Here is a 17,344-nt window from a genome sequence, read left to right on the forward strand (position 1 = left end):
GGCCGTTAAAACTTTTAATGGCAGTTGAAGTTAATTTTATGTGTAATATTTCCGATTGTCTTTGAACGCAACGCATGTGACGTACCCAACAGGAAGTGGCCGCAAAAGTTGAGCTGGCCGCTAAAATTTTCCCCACTGATAGCTTCCAGCTCAACTGAACTCAGTTACTCCACATTTCTATGGCCAAAAAAATATGCATAAATGTATAGATAAACATTTCGGGTGCGACATTAAGTAGCTGGGTTGGTGTTTATAGAGATGGAGGATCCGGAAGATGTGCTGCCACCTGAGGAGTACGTTGTTCACTGGAGCTTTCAGGGTCGTTGCAGTGAAGAGGTCTATCTATTTTACTTAATATGTTACATAGAAATTTTACCGTTTACTGCACTATAAAAACATCATATAATGTGAGTACAGTATAAATGGGCAAATTGTAGTTCCAAGTTCTCGCAGTGGTACACCGAGTATGACTTACTGTACGATAGAGTTCGTGCACCACCTCATAAAATCACGTGACTTTTGTTTACCTCGCCATATTGCCGGTCTAACAAAGCATAGTTCAATGCAAACTCGGTTGGGGACGACACAAAAATATGTCTTATAGCACGACACCCAGAGTCTTGTCCGATACCGTTAGACATTTAGTTGGTGAAAATAAACAAAGCTACGTGGAAAATTTAGATAAACTCGGCACAGAGGACCCGTATTTAATGCCGAAGTCGATGTTTTGGACTGTTAATTCGCTTCCGCTTGTCTCTCACATGTATCTGGTGAGTAAGTCGTCGAGATTTACACGGAAAAGTTTGAAAGCGTATAAAAGTCTGGACGCATATAAATACTGCTTGGTCTGTTCTCAATCAAGAATAAATCCCACATAGTGACGTAATAGTTTGACGGCTCGTGAACGTGGAAGCGTGTTCAGCCACACGTTAACCTTTGCCAGAATCCGTCGATCTTTTCAGCCAGTATTCAATACAAATACCATTATTTAAATAAATGACCCCTGGTTTTACACACTCATTAACTATGATTGGGGAAAAAAAGGACGCAGTCGTCCCCACGGAACGTAGACGGAAGCGATTGTGGCCACACTTAACCTCTGTAAAAAAAGACGGGTTTTTTTTTTCATACGGATTGTTCTCAAATGAGCCAACTTGGCATTATAAATACTTTTTGGTCATTTGAGATTGAGAAGAATAATTCCTACCTGAAATGAAGCGATCGCTACACATTCGTGTGTGTATTTTGGTCGGGCACCATCCATCACGTTTTAATTGCCGAAATCCATCAATATTTTCTGGTCTTTTTAGCTGGTATTCCATAGAATGATCTCTTTGAATATCTGTCTCGTCTGTGGGTCCGGGGGAGAATATGTACAATACTCCCCCGGGTCTACGTCTCCCACAATGTCGAGCGGCTCTGTTTAACCGGCAATATGGCCCCGTGAAAATGGTGACATCACGTGCACGAGCGCTATACTATAGAGTACTATGCTATACTGTACGTGCCCTGCAATTGTCTGGCAACTATTTCGGCGTGTACCCTAACCCTAACCACGACAAACGCTGAAGAAAATGTCCGGCGCTCAACGTCTGTGGGTAGTTTGAACTTGCCTGTGTCCATTGTGTTCAGCAGCTTAGTATCAGCAAAGGAGAGCGACTGCTGGTCCATGCCAAGGTCTCCCCAGAGTGGTGGTGGGCTGAGCTGCGGGGGGTCTTTGGATATGTCCCTGCCAGCTACCTCTACCAGGGATCCAATGAAGATGAGGAGGAGGAGGACCCGTGGCAGGACGAGGAGTACTATTGCACTTACGGAACACTGGTTGTTGTTATTGTTTTAAAAGCATCGCAGTGTTAGGATTAATTTCTATTCACATTAATTGGAGGAAAAAAACTTTTTTAAATCCTTCTCCACCTTACCAGAATCTTCACTTGGAGATGTTGTCAGACAAGAGCCGCACAGAGGCGTACAGGCGGGTGGTCGTCAACAACAGCGCTTCCCTGCACGGGAAGGTGGTGATGGACCTCGGCTGCGGGACGGGCATCGTGAGCCTGTTCTGCGCTCAGCTGGCACGACCGGCAGCGGTGAGGAAAAGCGTGCGAGCACTTGGCAAGTATACAGCGGTGGGGGCACGACTTCCCGCGAATAGCCAAAAAAAAAAGCACGAGTAATGCTGGGACCACCGGTTGGGCTCCTACTTTCCAAGATGCGTTGTGGGTTAGCATTGAGCCACTTTGCCAACGATTCGGCTCATTTAATCATGGCAGCAATAATCAGAATCATTATTAAAATTCAATTAATTGCAACAAGGTGTATTTGTGAGTAGCTAACGATGAACGGGCAAGGGAATTGATGGCGAAGTACACGTGTGGCGTTGCAGGTGTATGCCGTGGAGGCGAGCTCGATGGTGGAGCACACCAGGGAGCTGGTGAAGCAGAACGCCTGCGAGGAGGTGATCACGGTGCTGCGGGGGCGAGCCGAGGAGATCCAACTACCTGAGCGGGTGGACGTCCTGGTGTCCGAGTGGATGGGCAACTGCTTGCTCGTGAGAATCAAGTGGAGGGAGAATTTTCCACCCTCTTCAAATCAGAGTCGGCGAAGGCCGAGGTTGAGGGACTATCCCCCGATGTGGGCAAATAGCGAGGGTGGACTTCAAATACTTGGGGTCAACAATACAGTGAAGAAAATGAATATTTGAACACCCTGCTACATTGCAATTTCTCCCACTCAGAAATCGTGGAGGGGTCTGAAATTTTCTGCGTACGTGCATGTCCACTGTGGGAGAGATAATCTCAAAAGAAAAATCCAGAAATCACAATGTATGATTTTTTTTCCCAGAGAATTTATTTGTGTGACACAGCTGCAGATAAGTATTTGAACACCTGTCGATCAGCTAGAATTCTGACCCTCAAAGACCCGTTAGTCCGCCTTTAAAAGTCCACCTCCACTGCATGTATGATCCTGAATCACATGCACCCTTGTGAGGTCGGTAGCTGCATAAAGACCACTGTCCACCCCATACAATCAGTAAGACTCAAAACTTGTAACATGGCCAAGACCAAAGAGCTGTCCAAAGACACCGGAGACAAAATTGTACAACTCCACATGGCTGTAAAGGCCTACGGAGAAATTGCCAAGCAGCTTGGTGAAAAAAAGGTCCACTGTTGGAGTAATCATTAGAAAATGCAAGAAGCTAAACATGACGGTCAATCTCAATCGGAGTGGAACCCCGTGCAAGATGTCACCTCGTGGGGTCTCAATGATCCTTAGAAAGGAATCAGCCCAGGACTACACAACAGGACTTGGTCAATGACCTGAAAAGAGCTGGGACCACCGTTTCCAAGGTGACTGTTGGTAATACACTAAGACGTCATGGTTTGAAATCATGTATGGCACGGAAGGTTCCTCTGCTTAAACCAGCACACGTCAAGGCCCGTCTTAAGTTTGCCAATGACCATTTGGATGATACAGAGGATTCATGGGAGAAAGTTTTGTGGTCACATGAGACCAAAATTGAGTTTTTGGGTCATAATTCCACTAACCCTGTTTGGAGGAAGACAAATGATGAGTTCCATCCCAAGAACACCATCCCTACTGTGTAGCATCGAACACCCACCCAATCGCAGTTACGCTTTCTACGCCACGTGACATCATATACTAAGAAAGCATAACTGGATTGGCTGGCTGTTTGGTTCTTACCTGAAGTAACCCTGCCGGGTGGCACAGGCGGGGAATTTCTGACAGCGAATTGTAGCCAGTTGAATTGTTAACATCGAAAAGTTACACGGAAGTACAGCTATCGAAAATGTGATCACTTTACATTTTCAAATTCAAATCTTGACTTTTGTGGTATTTCAAATTCAAATCCTGGTGGCACATATTTACTTCCATAAATATCTTAATATTTTTGGCCAAGGTGATCATACCGTCCGAATCTAAGAGAATCCCCCGCCTAACTGCTTGAGGTCACGAGGTTACTTTTCACTATACCTTATCCCCTTCCCTTGCGGCCTAGTTTGAGTTCATGGTGGAGTCGGTCTTGCTGGCCAGAGACCGTTGGTTACGGGAAGATGGCACGATGTGGCCCTCGTCCGCAGCCCTCACCCTGGTGCCGTGCCAAGCCCACAGATACTACGCCGACAAAATGGCCTTCTGGGAGAAGCCATACGGCCTGGACTTTACACCACTTCAGTAAGAAACATCTGTCTATGAACTCAAATGGGATTCGGTTTCCTTATTAGGGTTGCTTGTGAAATTATTTGACCTACGGTAGAGATTGAGACGACCAACCCATTCTCTGGTGTCGTTACAAAAACACTCGTAAAGTAAATCAATCCTAGGACTTTTCTGACACACCTCTTCCATTGATTTTATGCAGACACACAGCAAGTGTGCGCTTTTCGAGCTTCTTCTAATCTATGTCCAAACGGTATCATTGATATGCCTTTTTTCCCCGCAGGCCCCTCGCACTCCAGGAGTTCTTCGCCAAGCCCAAGTTTAGTCACTTAATGGAGCCCGGCGACCGCCTCGCCTCTCCTGCCGACGTCATCTGCTTGGACATGTACACGCTGCAGGTGGCGGACCTGGAGGTAGACAGTCCATTTGTAACTCTTTCATTACCACATACGGTGAAGAAAATAAGTATTTGAACCCCCTGCTATATTGCAAGTTCTCCCACTTAGAAATCATGGAGGGGTCTGAAATTTTCATCGTAGGTACATGTCCACTGTGAGAGAGATCTAAAAAGAAAAATCCAGAAATCACAATGTATGATTTTTTTAACGATTCATTTGTGTGATACAGCTGCAAATAAATATTTGAACACCTATATATCAGTTAGAATTCTGACCCTCAAAGACCCGTTAGTCCGCCTTTAAAAGTCCACCTCTACTCCATGTATGATCCTGAATCAGATGCGGTCGTGTGAGGTCGTTTGCTGCATAAAGACACCTGTCCACCCCATACAGTCAGTAAGACTCAAACTTGTAACATGGGCAAGACCAAACAGCTGTCCAAAGACACCAGAGACAGAATTGATGAGGAGTTCCATCTCAAGAACACCATCCCCACTGTGAAGCATGGGGGTGGTAGCATCATGCTTTGGGGGTGTTTATCTGCACATGGGACAGGCCGACTGCACTGTATTAAGGAGAGGATGACCGCGGCCATGTATGGTGAGATTTTGGGGAACAACCTCCTTCCCTCAGTCAGAGCATTGAAGATGGGTAATGGCTGGTCTTTCAACTTGACAATGACCCAAAGCATATAGCCAGGAAAACCAAGGGGTGGCTCCGTAAGAAGCATATCAAGGTTCTGGTGTGGCCTCGCCAGCCCCCAGATCTAAATCCAATAGAAAATCTTTGGAGGGAGCTGAAACTCTGTTTCTCAGCGACAGCCCAGAAACCTGTCTGATCGAGAGAAGATCTGTGTGGAGGAGTGGGCCAAAATCCCTCCTGCAGTGTGTGCAAACCTGGTGAACAACTACAGGAAACGTTTGACCTCAGTAATTGCAAACAAAGGCTACTGGACCAAATATTAACATTGGTTTTCTCAGGTGTTCAAATACTTATTTGCAGCTGTATCACACAAATAAATCGTTAAAAAAAATCATACATTGTGATTTCTGGATTTTTCTTTTTAGATTATCTCGGTGGACATGCACCTACGATGAAAATTTCAGACCCCTCCATGATTTCTAAGTGGGAGAACTTGCAATATAGCAGGGTGTTCAAATACTTATTTTCTTCACTCTAAGTCCCAAGCGAAATGCATCTCGTAACGTGGATGAGCGCCGTGTCATTTCTCAGGAAATGCAGGGCGAGTTCACGTTTAGCCTGGAAAAGTCTGGAACGTTCCACGGTTTCACCGCCTGGTTCAGCGTTTGCTTCGAGAGCCTGGAGGAGGGCGGCCCGCCGGTGGATCTGAACACCGGACCTGACGCCGAGTATAACTCATCCATCCATCTACTCTAGCGTGTAACAGCGGGACCTTCAGAATCATACAGAACAAAATATTAACAATTAAGTTGGTGGGGGGGGGGTGTCAAATAAAACTTTCTCAGCTCAGTAAGAATCTAAAGCTGGGGTTGGTAAAGTATGGCTTATAGTTAACTCATTATTTAAAAAATATTTCTTAGAACTGGTTTGGCCGCTCAATATAAGCAATACTTTATTAAATATGATTTCATTTACGTCGAGAAATACAGCATTGCACAGCACCGGGCTGCCCAGTCATAACCACAGAACACGTTTGTATGAAAAACACTGCCAGGCCGCGAATATGAAACGCTTCCATGAAAAACAATTAACTACGGCGGTAACCAATCACGTCCTCTGTCAGATAACCATTCGCACGGTCTTCACTTTACCTCGGGTACGGTCTCGGTTCCAGGCCGACACACTGGAAGCAGACCCTCTTCATGCTGGACGAGCCCGTCAGCGTGCGTCGCGAGCACCTCATCCGTGGGACCGTTACTTTGCGCAGGAACCCCGTCTGGAGGCGCCACTTGATCGTCACCATTCACTGGGAGATCAGCGGCCACGCTCAGGAGGAGCCCGCCTGCCAGGCAAATCCACCTCCTCTGGTGCAGGAACGCGATGACGGTGGCGCTACACCAGTATGATGACGTTTGTCCCCTTTTCTGATATTAAGGCCGGCACTAAGAGCTTCCCTATGTGGCGCTGAAAGCTTCTCACCATCCGACGATTGCGTGCTGAGTTTCTGCGCTTGCAGCCTTCAGTTGTCATGGATGACTCCTCAGTGGAAGAAATCACCCCACCCACGCAGAACTTCTTCAGGACATTTTCCAGGATGTACAACAGGCATGGATCACCTTCAAAGCCAAGTTTAAAGGGGAAATCAACTGGTTTGCATTCACAATGTATCCAATAGGTCACGTAATATGTTTGTCTTTAGCCGAGCTACGGCGTCCCAGGCTGATGGCCTCCGCCGCCTGGAAGCTCGGTTTGCGGCCCGCCACCGGAGCTCGCTCATCAGACTCTGCGTCATTCCCGTCCGAAGAACCATCCCCGGCTGCCGGCCCAGAGCTCCCGGGGGACTCCGTTTACGCACTTAGGTCACCGAGTTGTCAGACTCCGCGTCATTCCACCCGAAGAACCATCCGAATATTCAACATTAATTATAGCCACAGGTTCAAATCTGTATGGAAGTATTCCTCCATCTTCCCGATCAACCGATGCTGCTATTTCCTCATCAGATGAGGACAAATCTGAGAAATCAGCGCCGGGCATAAATGGTGTCCCATATAATCGAGCTTTTGTTGCGGCACGTAACACGTCACATCTGTGCGCGTTGATCGTGTGATGTGCGAAAATGGCAGCACCCCTGAAAATTCCTAATTGTCGATAAAAATCTTCTCAAAACACTATTAAATCAGAGAGGATTTAACATCACATTTTCAAAATGGGGTACATATTACATGACCTATTGGATACAATGTTAACGCAAACCAGTGTATTTTCCCTTTAAATACATGCAGATTTTATGCTTACAAGTTATGATCATAGAACCTCGAAAGTTGAACACAATCCAGTTGCTTAACTTCTGATTTGCTATTTTTAAACCAATTATTTACTGGGCCCATTAGTTTTAAGAACTGACAAGAGTGTGTCAAAATGTCACTTTAGGAGATCATGTCGAAAATTATCCATATCCTTTTGTTAGCAGGTCATATCCAATGTTTTATAAGTCAGCTTCATCAGAAAGCTGAAAATGTTCACAGAATTTACCGGAAAGGCGCCAAAAAGGTCAAGCCCATTGAGGAGTGGGTCGTCCGTTGGTGTTGGAATCCTGAAATAAATGACATTTTCTATGATATTTGAATTGATAGCAATGTGCACGTGCCATGACGACCAATCCAGGTTGTCCCCTGCCTCTCGCCCGAAAGTCAGCTGGGACAGTCGCAAGCAGAACCCGACGTCCCGCTCACGGCTCTTTTGATTTGACCTCGGTGGACACCGGCTGAGCGACCTCCGGGGGCGGCTTTGAAAGCGGGACGAACAACGGGGGTTTCACCAAGCTGCCCTGGCTTTTCCCCCCTTTCTGCCTCAAATGTTTATCGCAGTGGTTGACGAACGAATCCAGCTTGGCGAAGGTTTTGTTGCACACTTTGCAGTGATAAGGCCGCAGCCCCTTTTCCAGGCGGACGTGCAGTCGGATGTAGGAGGACCGTATGAAGGTGCGGCAGCAGACGCCGCACTTCAGGTCGTCCGGCGGAGGCGCGGGGGCCTGCGGCGTTTTCCCCTGCCGCGCCGCCTCTTCGGCCTTGTGAGAGAGCAGCAGCGGCAGGGACCTGAACGTCTCGCCGCACTCGTCGCACCTGTAGGCCCGCTCGTCCGTGTGTACGCGGACGTGCGAGAGGAGGCCCGCTTTCTGCGTGAAGGCTTTGTCGCAGTAGGAACACTTGAAGGGCTTCTCGCCGGTGTGCAGCCGCCGGTGAGTCTTGAGATGCGCGGCCCGCCCGAAGGTCTTGCCGCACTCGGGGCATTTGAAGGGCCGGTCGCCGCGGTGGATGGCCTCGTGGGCCATGAGGTGGGAGGGCTGGTGGAAGTACTTGCCGCAGGTACCGCACTGGAACCTCCTCTCCTTGGTGTGCGAGGCGAGGTGCAGGGTCAAGTGGGCCGAGGAGATGAACGTTTTGCCGCACAGTGAGCAGCTGTGCGGGTCCACGTGGACGCCTCCCTGGGGCGCCCCTTCGTCGGGGGCGCCGCTGTCTCCACGGCAGGACAGACATCTGGACGCGGAGTCGGGTTTGTCCGTCTGCTCGGATTCTGGGAGACTCAAACCGCGTCCGCAATCTGAACACTGCTGCTGCTGACCTTCTGGGCTGCCTTTCTCCTGCATGGTGCTACCTAAAAACAGCAGAGACACTTTCAGTTCATCGCACCCAAAAGTCATAATTTCTCCGAGCAATGTCTTGATAAATGACAGGAGCGGCATGCTAATATTCACCTAATACCACATTTGGAAAATGGTATGTTTATTTACTTGTTAGTATTTCCAGTAATCTCCATTTGTCTTTAAGGCTAGTATGTGATAATTAAATGCAATGGCATTTGTAAAAATGATGAGAGGATGAAGTTATGGGAAAGAGTAGTGGAGACTAGACTCAGGACGGAAGTATCTGCGAGCAACAGTATGGTTTCATGCCTAGATAAAGTACCGCAGATGCATTATTTGCCTTCAGGATGCTCGTGGAAAAGTATAGGACGTGTGAGGGCAGCAGAACAGCGGTGAGATGTGCCGTGGGTGTGTCAGAAGAATTTAAGGTGGAGGTGGGAGTGCATCAGGGATCCGCGCTGAGCCCCTTCCCGTTTGCGGTAGTAATGGATAGGCTGACAGACGAGGTTAGACTGGAATCCCCTTGGACCGTGATGTTTGCAGATAATATTGCGATCTTCATTGAGAACAGGGCATACCTGTCAACTTTTCGGAGCGCCAACCTGTATAAACTACCATAAAAATCCTTTTAGAGAGCAAAAAAATCCTTATAACATACTGAAGCAAATTATATGTCAAAATAACAGAGGGGAAAAAACACAAAGTTATTCCAATGATTTTTATTGTAGCTCTCCATAATGATAATATCTGAAGTTAATGTCTAATTACCAAAGTATATTTAGAGGCATTACTTTGTTTAAAATTGTATTCATGTGTAACTTTCTTCAACAACTCTACATGCTGACCCTTGGGCTCGAAATTACAGCATCCATCAATATTGAGTTTGCATTGCCACAAGAACTTTTTGGGGAGAACGGAATTTGGTCTGCAGTTTCAGAAGCCGTATGATTTGTGATATAAGGCCGTATCCTTAAGATTCACAAAATCCAGATGAACTAGGGCTAAGCCGTACGAGTTGACAGGTATGCCAGGGAGCAGGCGGAGGAACAATTAGAAAGATGGAGGCACGCAATGGAAAGGAGAGGAATGAAGATTAGCCGAGGTAAAACGGAGTACATGTGCGTGAATGAGAGGGCTCGAGGGGAAGGAGTGAAGAGAGAAGAGATGGCGAGGGTGGATGACTTCAAATACTTGGGGTCAAAAATACAGAGCAATGGCGAGTGTGGTAAGGAAGTGAAAAAACGGGTCCAAGCGGGCTGGAACTGTTGGCGGAAGGTGTCTGGTGTGTTATGTGACAGAAGAGTCTACGCTAGGACGGAGGGCAAAGTTTATAAAGCAGTGGTGAGGCCGGCCATGATGTACGGATTAGAGATGGTGGCACTGAAGCAGAACTGGAGGTGGCAGAAATGAATATGTTGAGGACCAGGTTGGATAGGATTAGAAATGATCTCATTAGAGGGACAGCCAAAGTTGGATGTTTTGGAGACAAGGTTCGAGAGAGCAGACTTCGATGGTTTGGACATGTCCAGAGGCGAGAGAGGGAGTACATTGGCGGAAGGGTGGTGAGGACGGAGCTGTCAAGGAAGAGAGAGCAAGAGGAAGAGCAAAGAAAAGGTTGATGGATGTTGTGAGGGAGGACATGAGGACAGTGGGCGCAAGAGAGGAGGATGCACGAGATAGGCTTAAATGGAAAAAGATGACACACTGCGGCGAACCCTAACGGGACAAGCCGAAAGGAAAAGAAGATGAAGTTGCGGGGATGATTCATCCCTGACCCGAATGAGTACAAATCCCATCGTTTGCTTGGTGTATACACGCCTACTACTGGATTATAAAACCCGAGGCAAGCTTCCGCAGGACTCGCACACAAAAACTAAAATGGGGAAAAAAAATGTCAAGATAAACTCAATATGGTGGACATTGTAGCTTGAGATGCACCGCACAAAGAGAAACACTGCGGTGAAGTGTTTCATTGACGCCCAAAAAAAAAAAAAAATCACTTAATCTCATCTACCTGAACATCATGATCCTAGCAAAGGTCTTTTGGACCTTATTAGACCGCGTGGGTGTGCCTAATAAAGTGGACAGCCCCTGAGGATGGACACACTTCCTCTTTGCTGTCAGTGGGGGACCCTCGTCTACAAACAGCAGCACGACGCCCGAGCTTGGACGGAGCTCGGCTAAGTTATCACTTAAGCAACTGAACGAAACGCACTAAAAGCTACTGCCTTCACCTCAACTCAGGGTTGAAATTATTATTAATATTATTATTATTTTACGTACCAGCGTCAAATTGCGAAGGGGGAAACGTCAGGCTCCACCACCGAGGGAGGGCGAGTCACGTGTTCGTACAAGCACGGGGAGAGCGCACCATCTAGTGGCTGGAGGTATAACGCACGCTTTCATAAATACACAGTACAGTCACTAAAATAAAAAACAAACAAACAAACGAAAAAAAAAAAAAAGACTGGATTTCTCATTGGCCACAAAAAGTGAAGTCGCCATCCGCCATCTTGATGTTCCCAAAACAACAATGCCGACCTTTGCGTTGATTGCCATTCGTGGCTGTGAGAGAACATTCTACAGGTAAGTTAGAAAGATTTACTTAGACACTGTTGAAGCAAGTTTCTAAAGGTATTTTTTTTTTTAATTTTCTGATGATCTTAATTCACTTGAACAAAGTTTTGTTTACGGTTGTTGTTCACCGTTCACTCTCTGCTTCACCTTTAGAGGCCGACGGTTTTTCGCGAAGAAGCGATGTCAATATTTCCCCAAACGTCATCAGTGGATAAGCGAGAAAACACATTTTTTTGTGAAATTTTTGATGGATTTCATAATACGGAACCCTGCAAATTGAATTTGATTTTCAAACGCAAGGAAAAGTTAAATTTTTCTGTCTGAAGAGAACAATGCGTTTAGCATGTATTTTCCCATTGCGAGTCCTTATTTCCAAAAATATATCGAACTGATTGACTTCGAAATTCAATGTTTTTAATGACAAAAAAAACGATGAGTTTTTTTGCTATGTTATGATGATAGTGCTTCACAGCGTATTTTGGGAAAAGTTAACATGTCACGGAATTCGGGCCCGAGGAAAATATGCAAGGTTTTTTTTTTTTTTTGGGGTGATATTCCTTTGCACTTAGCCTTTATTTGGCTTACCAAGTCAAATTAAAAATCCTTCATGTTACCAGAACTAAAAAAAAAAAAAAAAGTCACGCTCACACAACCAGTTTTAATTCTACATGCCAAATTTTGAGGAAAACCCCCGCCATAATCCAACCTGTAAACCAGTGATTCCCAAACAGTGTGCTGGGGTACATTAGTGTGCCGTGGGAAGTTATCCAATTTTATGTAATTGTTAAAAAAACATTTATTCCAATAAATAATGTATCTTTTATTCATCTATTTATGCCAGTGAGGCACAATGTCAGACAGAACAAAAAAAATCATCTTCTATTAATGGCAGGAAGTATTTAATTGATCCATTTTTGGTGACGTTTAATTTTATTGGTGTGCCGTGGGATTTTTCAAATGTAAAATATGTGCCTTGATTCAAAAAAGGTTGGAAATCACTGCTGTAGACCCTGAAAATTGATCGAAGACGCGCCAAAGGCGTCATTGAAAAAAAAAATAATAATACTCTACTAGGATTAAAGAAAAGTGCCCTAAAATTGTACTGACTTCATTTGAACGCGGGACTGATTTACATGCAAAAGATATTGAAGTCAATTGTTTCAAGAATGTGTATCAAATAAGAGACGTTTGGCACCCATGAAAGGAACTTCATCAAAACAACACTTTAAAAAAATGAATAATTTAGCAGGTCATCTCATCTCCGCTGAAATCCGGTCCACACATCAACTGTGAGGGGGTTTTGATTTTGCGGAAACGAAAGTTAACATGGGAGAGTGAATGGAGCCTGGGACAAAAACATCCCTCCCAAAAAAAAAAAAAAAAAAAAAAAATAGTGTGACGTCACTATAGACGGCTCCTATAAAATTAACTGCGGCATGCAAAAAGCATTCTTGGAGAAAAAGGAGCACGACCCAGGTAATGTACCGGATCATATGATTGTTCATTGCTGATGTTTATGGAATTCATGCCTACAAGTAAAAATCCCTCCAATCTAATGTGACGTTCTATCTAGTTGCAACTGCCATTGAGATTTTTTTTTTTTTTTTTTTTTTTGATGTCAAGATTAAACGTGTACTCGAGAAAAATGCCACGGCCGATTTTGCATTTCTTCATTCATGTATTTATTTATGTATTACAGTCTTGGCGTGATTTTCTATTGTTATTATTATTTTTTTAGTTCAACCTCGAACGGGACCGTTTCCCCCCCCAATCAGAGGAAGTCCTACGAGGTTGAATAAATGCCGGAAAAACAAACCGTGTGACTCACCCGAGCGAACACAAGTATTATTGTATTTTATGAACATTTATGGTTTGTATGTTTTATCGACCGCCGGCTCTGGCCCTATTAATATGTCTTTCAAATTATGCGACACCGTTGCAATAGTCTCGGTTTCGTTTCTCCTGAAATGCAAAACTTTCATTCCGGTGCAACAGCGACACCGGTGGATGCTTTGGTTATTACATGAGGTTGAAAAGGCGTGTACAGTATGTATAAATTATTATTATGAGCTAAAAAAAAAATACAGATTCGTGGGTACTATCTAGGAATTGTAGTAGGCAAATCACCAGTAAACTAAATTGTAATGTGATGTTCTAGTCATCCATCCATCCATCCATTTTCTTTGCCGCTTATCCTCACAAGGGTCGCAGGGATTGCTGTAGCCTATCCCGGCTGTCAACGGGCAAGAGGCGGGACACACCCTGAACTGGTCGTCGGCCAATCGCAGGGCACATTGAGACAAAAAGCCGCACTCAGAATCACACACCTAGGGGCAATTTAGAGTGTCCAATAAACATCGCATGTTTTTTGGGATGTGGGAGGAAAGCGGAGTGGCCGGAGAAAACCCACGCAGGCACGGGGGAGAGCATGCAAACTCCACACAGGGCGGGGGACCGGGATCGAACCCGGGACCTCAGAACTGTGAGGCCATCGATTTCCAGCTGATCCACCGTGTCGCCCACAAAAATATACCATATCATTTTATTTGAGTTATTTCTGTACTATAGAAAATCATCATAAAAATGATAAAAGAAAACTTTAAAAAAAATTGTGTTTAAGAGACGATGGACTTAAGTGGCATGTCCCAACAGTGCGCCTGAACTTTGGCCTTTGAAGTGGGCGTGGCCTCGTGAGTCACTTTGAGCCTGTTAGAGGACTTTTGGCTTCGTCTATATTTAAAATAATTTTGTGTCTTGTTTTTTCTTGTTCACGTCTACTCGCTAGGTTATCGTCGCCAACTTCTTGTCGGCACTATTCCTTGTATCGACCAATCAGCTCCCTCCGACCGACTCTTTATCAACACCAGGTGTGCCTTGTTTTCTTGTCCATTTGTTTATTTGCTAAATAACTCACCTACTTGCTGTTTTTATGCTCAGGCCAAAGCCGTTGCTCGTATTAAAAACACTGATTTGGTGGCTTATCTGTGCCAAATAACTGTTGAGCGGAGGAACTTCGAGTTACACCTTAGCCTTATCTAGTAAAAGTGTCACACATAATCGGACATTGAAACAATAGTACGTGTACTCGCACATATCTTGATGAGCCTGGGTGTTGTCGACAAATGCGTAGCTGACTTCCCTTTATTACAGTGAAGAAAATAAGTATTTGAACACCCTGCTATATTGCAAGTTCTCCCACTTAGAAATCATAGAGGGGTCTGAAATTTTCATTGTAGGTGCATGTCCACTGTGTGAGAGAGAGAGAATCTAAAAAGAAAAATCCAGAAATGTATGATTTTTTTTTAACGATTTATTTGTGTGATATGGCTGCAAATAAGTATTTGAACACCTCAGATAAACAATGTTAATATTTGGTCCAGTAACCTTTGTTTGCAATTACAGAAGTCAAACGTTTCCTGTAGTTGTTCACCAGGTTTGCACACACTGCAGGAGGGATTTTGGCCCACTCCTCCAGACAGATCTTCTCTAGATCAGACGGGTTTCTGGGCTACCCCTGAGAAACACGGAGTTTCAGCTCCCTCCAAAGATTTTCTATTGGGTTTAGGTCTGGAGACTGGCTAGGCCACGCCAGAACCGTGATATGCTTCTTAGGGAGCCACTCCTTGGTTTTCCTAGCTGTGTGCTTCGCGTCATTGTCATGTTGAAAGACCCGGCCACGAGTCATCTTCAGTGCTCTGACCGAGGAAAAGCAGTTCTTCCCCAAAAATCTCACAATACATGGCCGCAGTCATCCTCTCCTTAGTAAAGTCCTGTCCCATGTGCAGAAAAACACCCCCAAAGCATGATGCTACCAGCCCCATACTTCACAGTAGGGATGGTGTTCTTGTGATAGAACTCATCGTTCGTCTTCCTCCAGACACGGTTCATGAAATTATGGCCATAAAGTTCCATTTTGGTCTCATCTGACCACAAAAATTTCTCCCACGACTCATCTGTATCATCCAAATGGTGATTGGCAAACTTAAGACGGGCCTTGATGTGTGCTGGTTTCAGCAGGGAGGTTTCCGTGCCATGCATGATTTCAGACCATGACGTCTTAGTGTATTACCAACAGTCACCTTGGAAACGGTGGTCCCAGCTCTTTTCAGGTCATTGACTAAGTCCTGTGGTGTAGTCCTGGGCTGATTCCTCAACTTTCTAAGGATCATTGAGACCCCGAGAGGTGATATCTTGCAAGGGGCTCCACTCCGATTGAGATTGACCGTCATGTTTACCTTCTTCCATTTTCCAATGATTGCTCCAACAGTGGACCTTGTGGAGTTGTACAATTTTGCCTCTGGTGTCTTTTGACAACTCTTTGGTCTTGGCCATGTTACAGGTTTTGAGTCTTACTGATTGTATAGGGTGGACAGTGGTCTTTATGCAGCTAACGACCTCACACGGGTGCATCTGATTCAGGATCAAACATGGAGTGGAGGTGGACTTTTAAAGGCGGACTAACAGGTCTTTGAGTGTCAGAATTCTAGCTGATAGACAGGTGTTCGAATACTTATTTGCAGCTGTATCACACAAATAAATCGTTAAAAAACACCACACACTGTGATTTCTGGGTATTTCCTTTGAGATGATCTCTCTCACACTGAGCGTGCACCTACGATGAAAATTTCAGACCCTTCCATGATTCCTAAGTGGGAGAACTTGCAATATAGCAGGGTGTTCAAATACTTATTTTCTTCACTGTATTTCTGGTTCTATGGTTATAATCATTAGGCTTCATCTTTATTCACTACAAAAAATTCCCGTTTAAATGCTCTAAAACAATACTTTTGACTTTCTTCCAGAAACCACGCAATGAAAGATGAGCATGAGCAGCAAGAAAAAAACACGGTAAGCGGCACGCTGGTGTTTGTTGGAACCTTCTAATGAGCGACAAGTTGTGATAAAGGCTTTTTGGTGAAGAATCGAAAATGCAAATCGCCATGATGAGCGTTTAGGTCCGCTTTGCACTACTTTTATTCTGAAATAAAATTCTGGGTTGTCATGGTAGCGCCGTCGGCGCACGCCGCAGTAGTATCATTATTTTGCAACCCGTCAACCTCGACTGCCGTGAACGGCGCCGTTTTGCCATTCTTGGTGGGTATTTTGGGAACTTTGAGCGCAGCAAACGCTCCACCCCTGGAAAGTGGAGCGGTGGAACCAAATGGCGTAATGTCTTGTTTGAATGTTACTTTTGTTTTGGTCAAGGACTTCCTTTGGGGCAACAGCGCCACCATTCATTGACTACTTGAAAGACATCTTACGTCGGTACCCGGACGGTGGACAAATCTTGAAGGTGGGTATTTATGTATTTGTTTTATAGAAACACTCAATGACTTGATTTTACATTTTTGTTGTACGTACGTCCGGAGTACACATGGTTGATCCGTGTGTCTGGGTTTTTTTGGGGGTGTAATCAGGAACTGATTCAAAATGCAGACGACGCTCAAGCAACCAAAGTGACTTTTATCCATGATGAGAGAAGTTACGGGACTCAAAACCTTTGGACTGATGCCTTGGGATGTTTCCAAGGTAACCACGATGAAGATGCTTATGGTTTACTACAATTTTTTTTTTGTATGTGTGTGACATTATTGTGCGTCTTTCCTGGAAGTGTTGGTCAAATTCCAAATCGTATGACCTGAGGTTCCGCTGGATTGCAAAGTGTCCCTTGTTATTTCTTGCTCAGGACCTGCTCTGTACAGTTACAACAACGCGCCGTTTACTAACGAGGACTGGCAAGGAATTCAGGCTGTCGGGAGGAGCATCAAGCGCAAAGATCCCACCACAGTCGGGAGGTTCGGGATCGGTTTCAACTCCGTTTACCACATAACAGGTAAACCCCCTGAATGTACCTCGGTTGAAGATTTTCGTGGAACGTGTGTTGACGGCGTGTTTCTCTCTATACATA

General features: G+C 45.2%; 3 protein-coding genes across 11 annotated transcripts in view; 2 read left to right on the plus strand and 1 right to left on the minus strand.

Moving 5' to 3' along the window:
* prmt2 (protein arginine methyltransferase 2) lies at positions 1-6,790 on the plus strand. Of its 5 annotated transcripts, XM_061841775.1 has the most exons (9): positions 1-336; positions 1,633-1,821; positions 1,923-2,084; positions 2,381-2,545; positions 4,016-4,191; positions 4,460-4,589; positions 5,808-5,944; positions 6,391-6,565; positions 6,652-6,790. In XM_061841775.1, the coding sequence occupies exons 1-9, from the start codon at positions 259-261 to the stop codon at positions 6,682-6,684; spliced, it is 1,245 nt and encodes a 414-aa protein (XP_061697759.1). In that variant the 5' UTR covers positions 1-258; the 3' UTR covers positions 6,685-6,790. The 5 variants fall into 5 exon arrangements, with proteins under 5 accessions (XP_061697759.1, XP_061697761.1, XP_061697757.1 ...); XM_061841777.1 differs by lacking the exon at positions 5,808-5,944; XM_061841773.1 differs by lacking the exon at positions 6,652-6,790 and having other exon boundaries at positions 6,391-6,622.
* The window catches only part of si:dkeyp-118h9.7 (sacsin), a 23,946-nt gene continuing 13,383 nt past the window's right edge, over positions 6,782-17,344 (plus strand). The window contains exons 1-6 of one of the 4 annotated variants that reach the window (XM_061841767.1): positions 6,782-6,821; positions 14,222-14,303; positions 16,239-16,284; positions 16,642-16,729; positions 16,854-16,965; positions 17,123-17,269. In XM_061841767.1, coding sequence (XP_061697751.1) covers positions 16,256-16,284; positions 16,642-16,729; positions 16,854-16,965; positions 17,123-17,269 — 376 coding nt within the window. In that variant the 5' untranslated portion in view covers positions 6,782-6,821; positions 14,222-14,303; positions 16,239-16,255. Of the gene's footprint in view, positions 6,822-11,197; positions 11,247-11,357; positions 11,446-12,844; positions 12,913-14,221; positions 14,304-16,238; positions 16,285-16,641; positions 16,730-16,853; positions 16,966-17,122; positions 17,270-17,344 lie in introns of those variants that run through there. The other 3 variants (XM_061841770.1, XM_061841768.1, XM_061841766.1) reach the window with 3 other exon arrangements.
* LOC133512294 (gastrula zinc finger protein XlCGF17.1-like) lies at positions 7,939-11,229 on the minus strand. Of its 2 annotated transcripts, none has more exons than XM_061841782.1 (2): positions 11,143-11,229; positions 7,939-8,870 (listed from the first exon to the last, which is right to left on the minus strand). In XM_061841782.1, the coding sequence occupies exon 2, from the start codon at positions 8,860-8,862 to the stop codon at positions 7,945-7,947; it is 918 nt and encodes a 305-aa protein (XP_061697766.1). In that variant the 5' UTR covers positions 8,863-8,870; positions 11,143-11,229; the 3' UTR covers positions 7,939-7,944. The 2 variants fall into 2 exon arrangements, with proteins under 2 accessions (XP_061697766.1, XP_061697767.1); XM_061841783.1 differs by lacking the exon at positions 11,143-11,229 and adding an exon at positions 10,874-11,129.

Source organism: Syngnathoides biaculeatus, chromosome 14 (assembly GCF_019802595.1).
Source record: "Syngnathoides biaculeatus isolate LvHL_M chromosome 14, ASM1980259v1, whole genome shotgun sequence".
NCBI classification, from domain to species: Eukaryota; Metazoa; Chordata; class Actinopteri; order Syngnathiformes; family Syngnathidae; genus Syngnathoides; species Syngnathoides biaculeatus.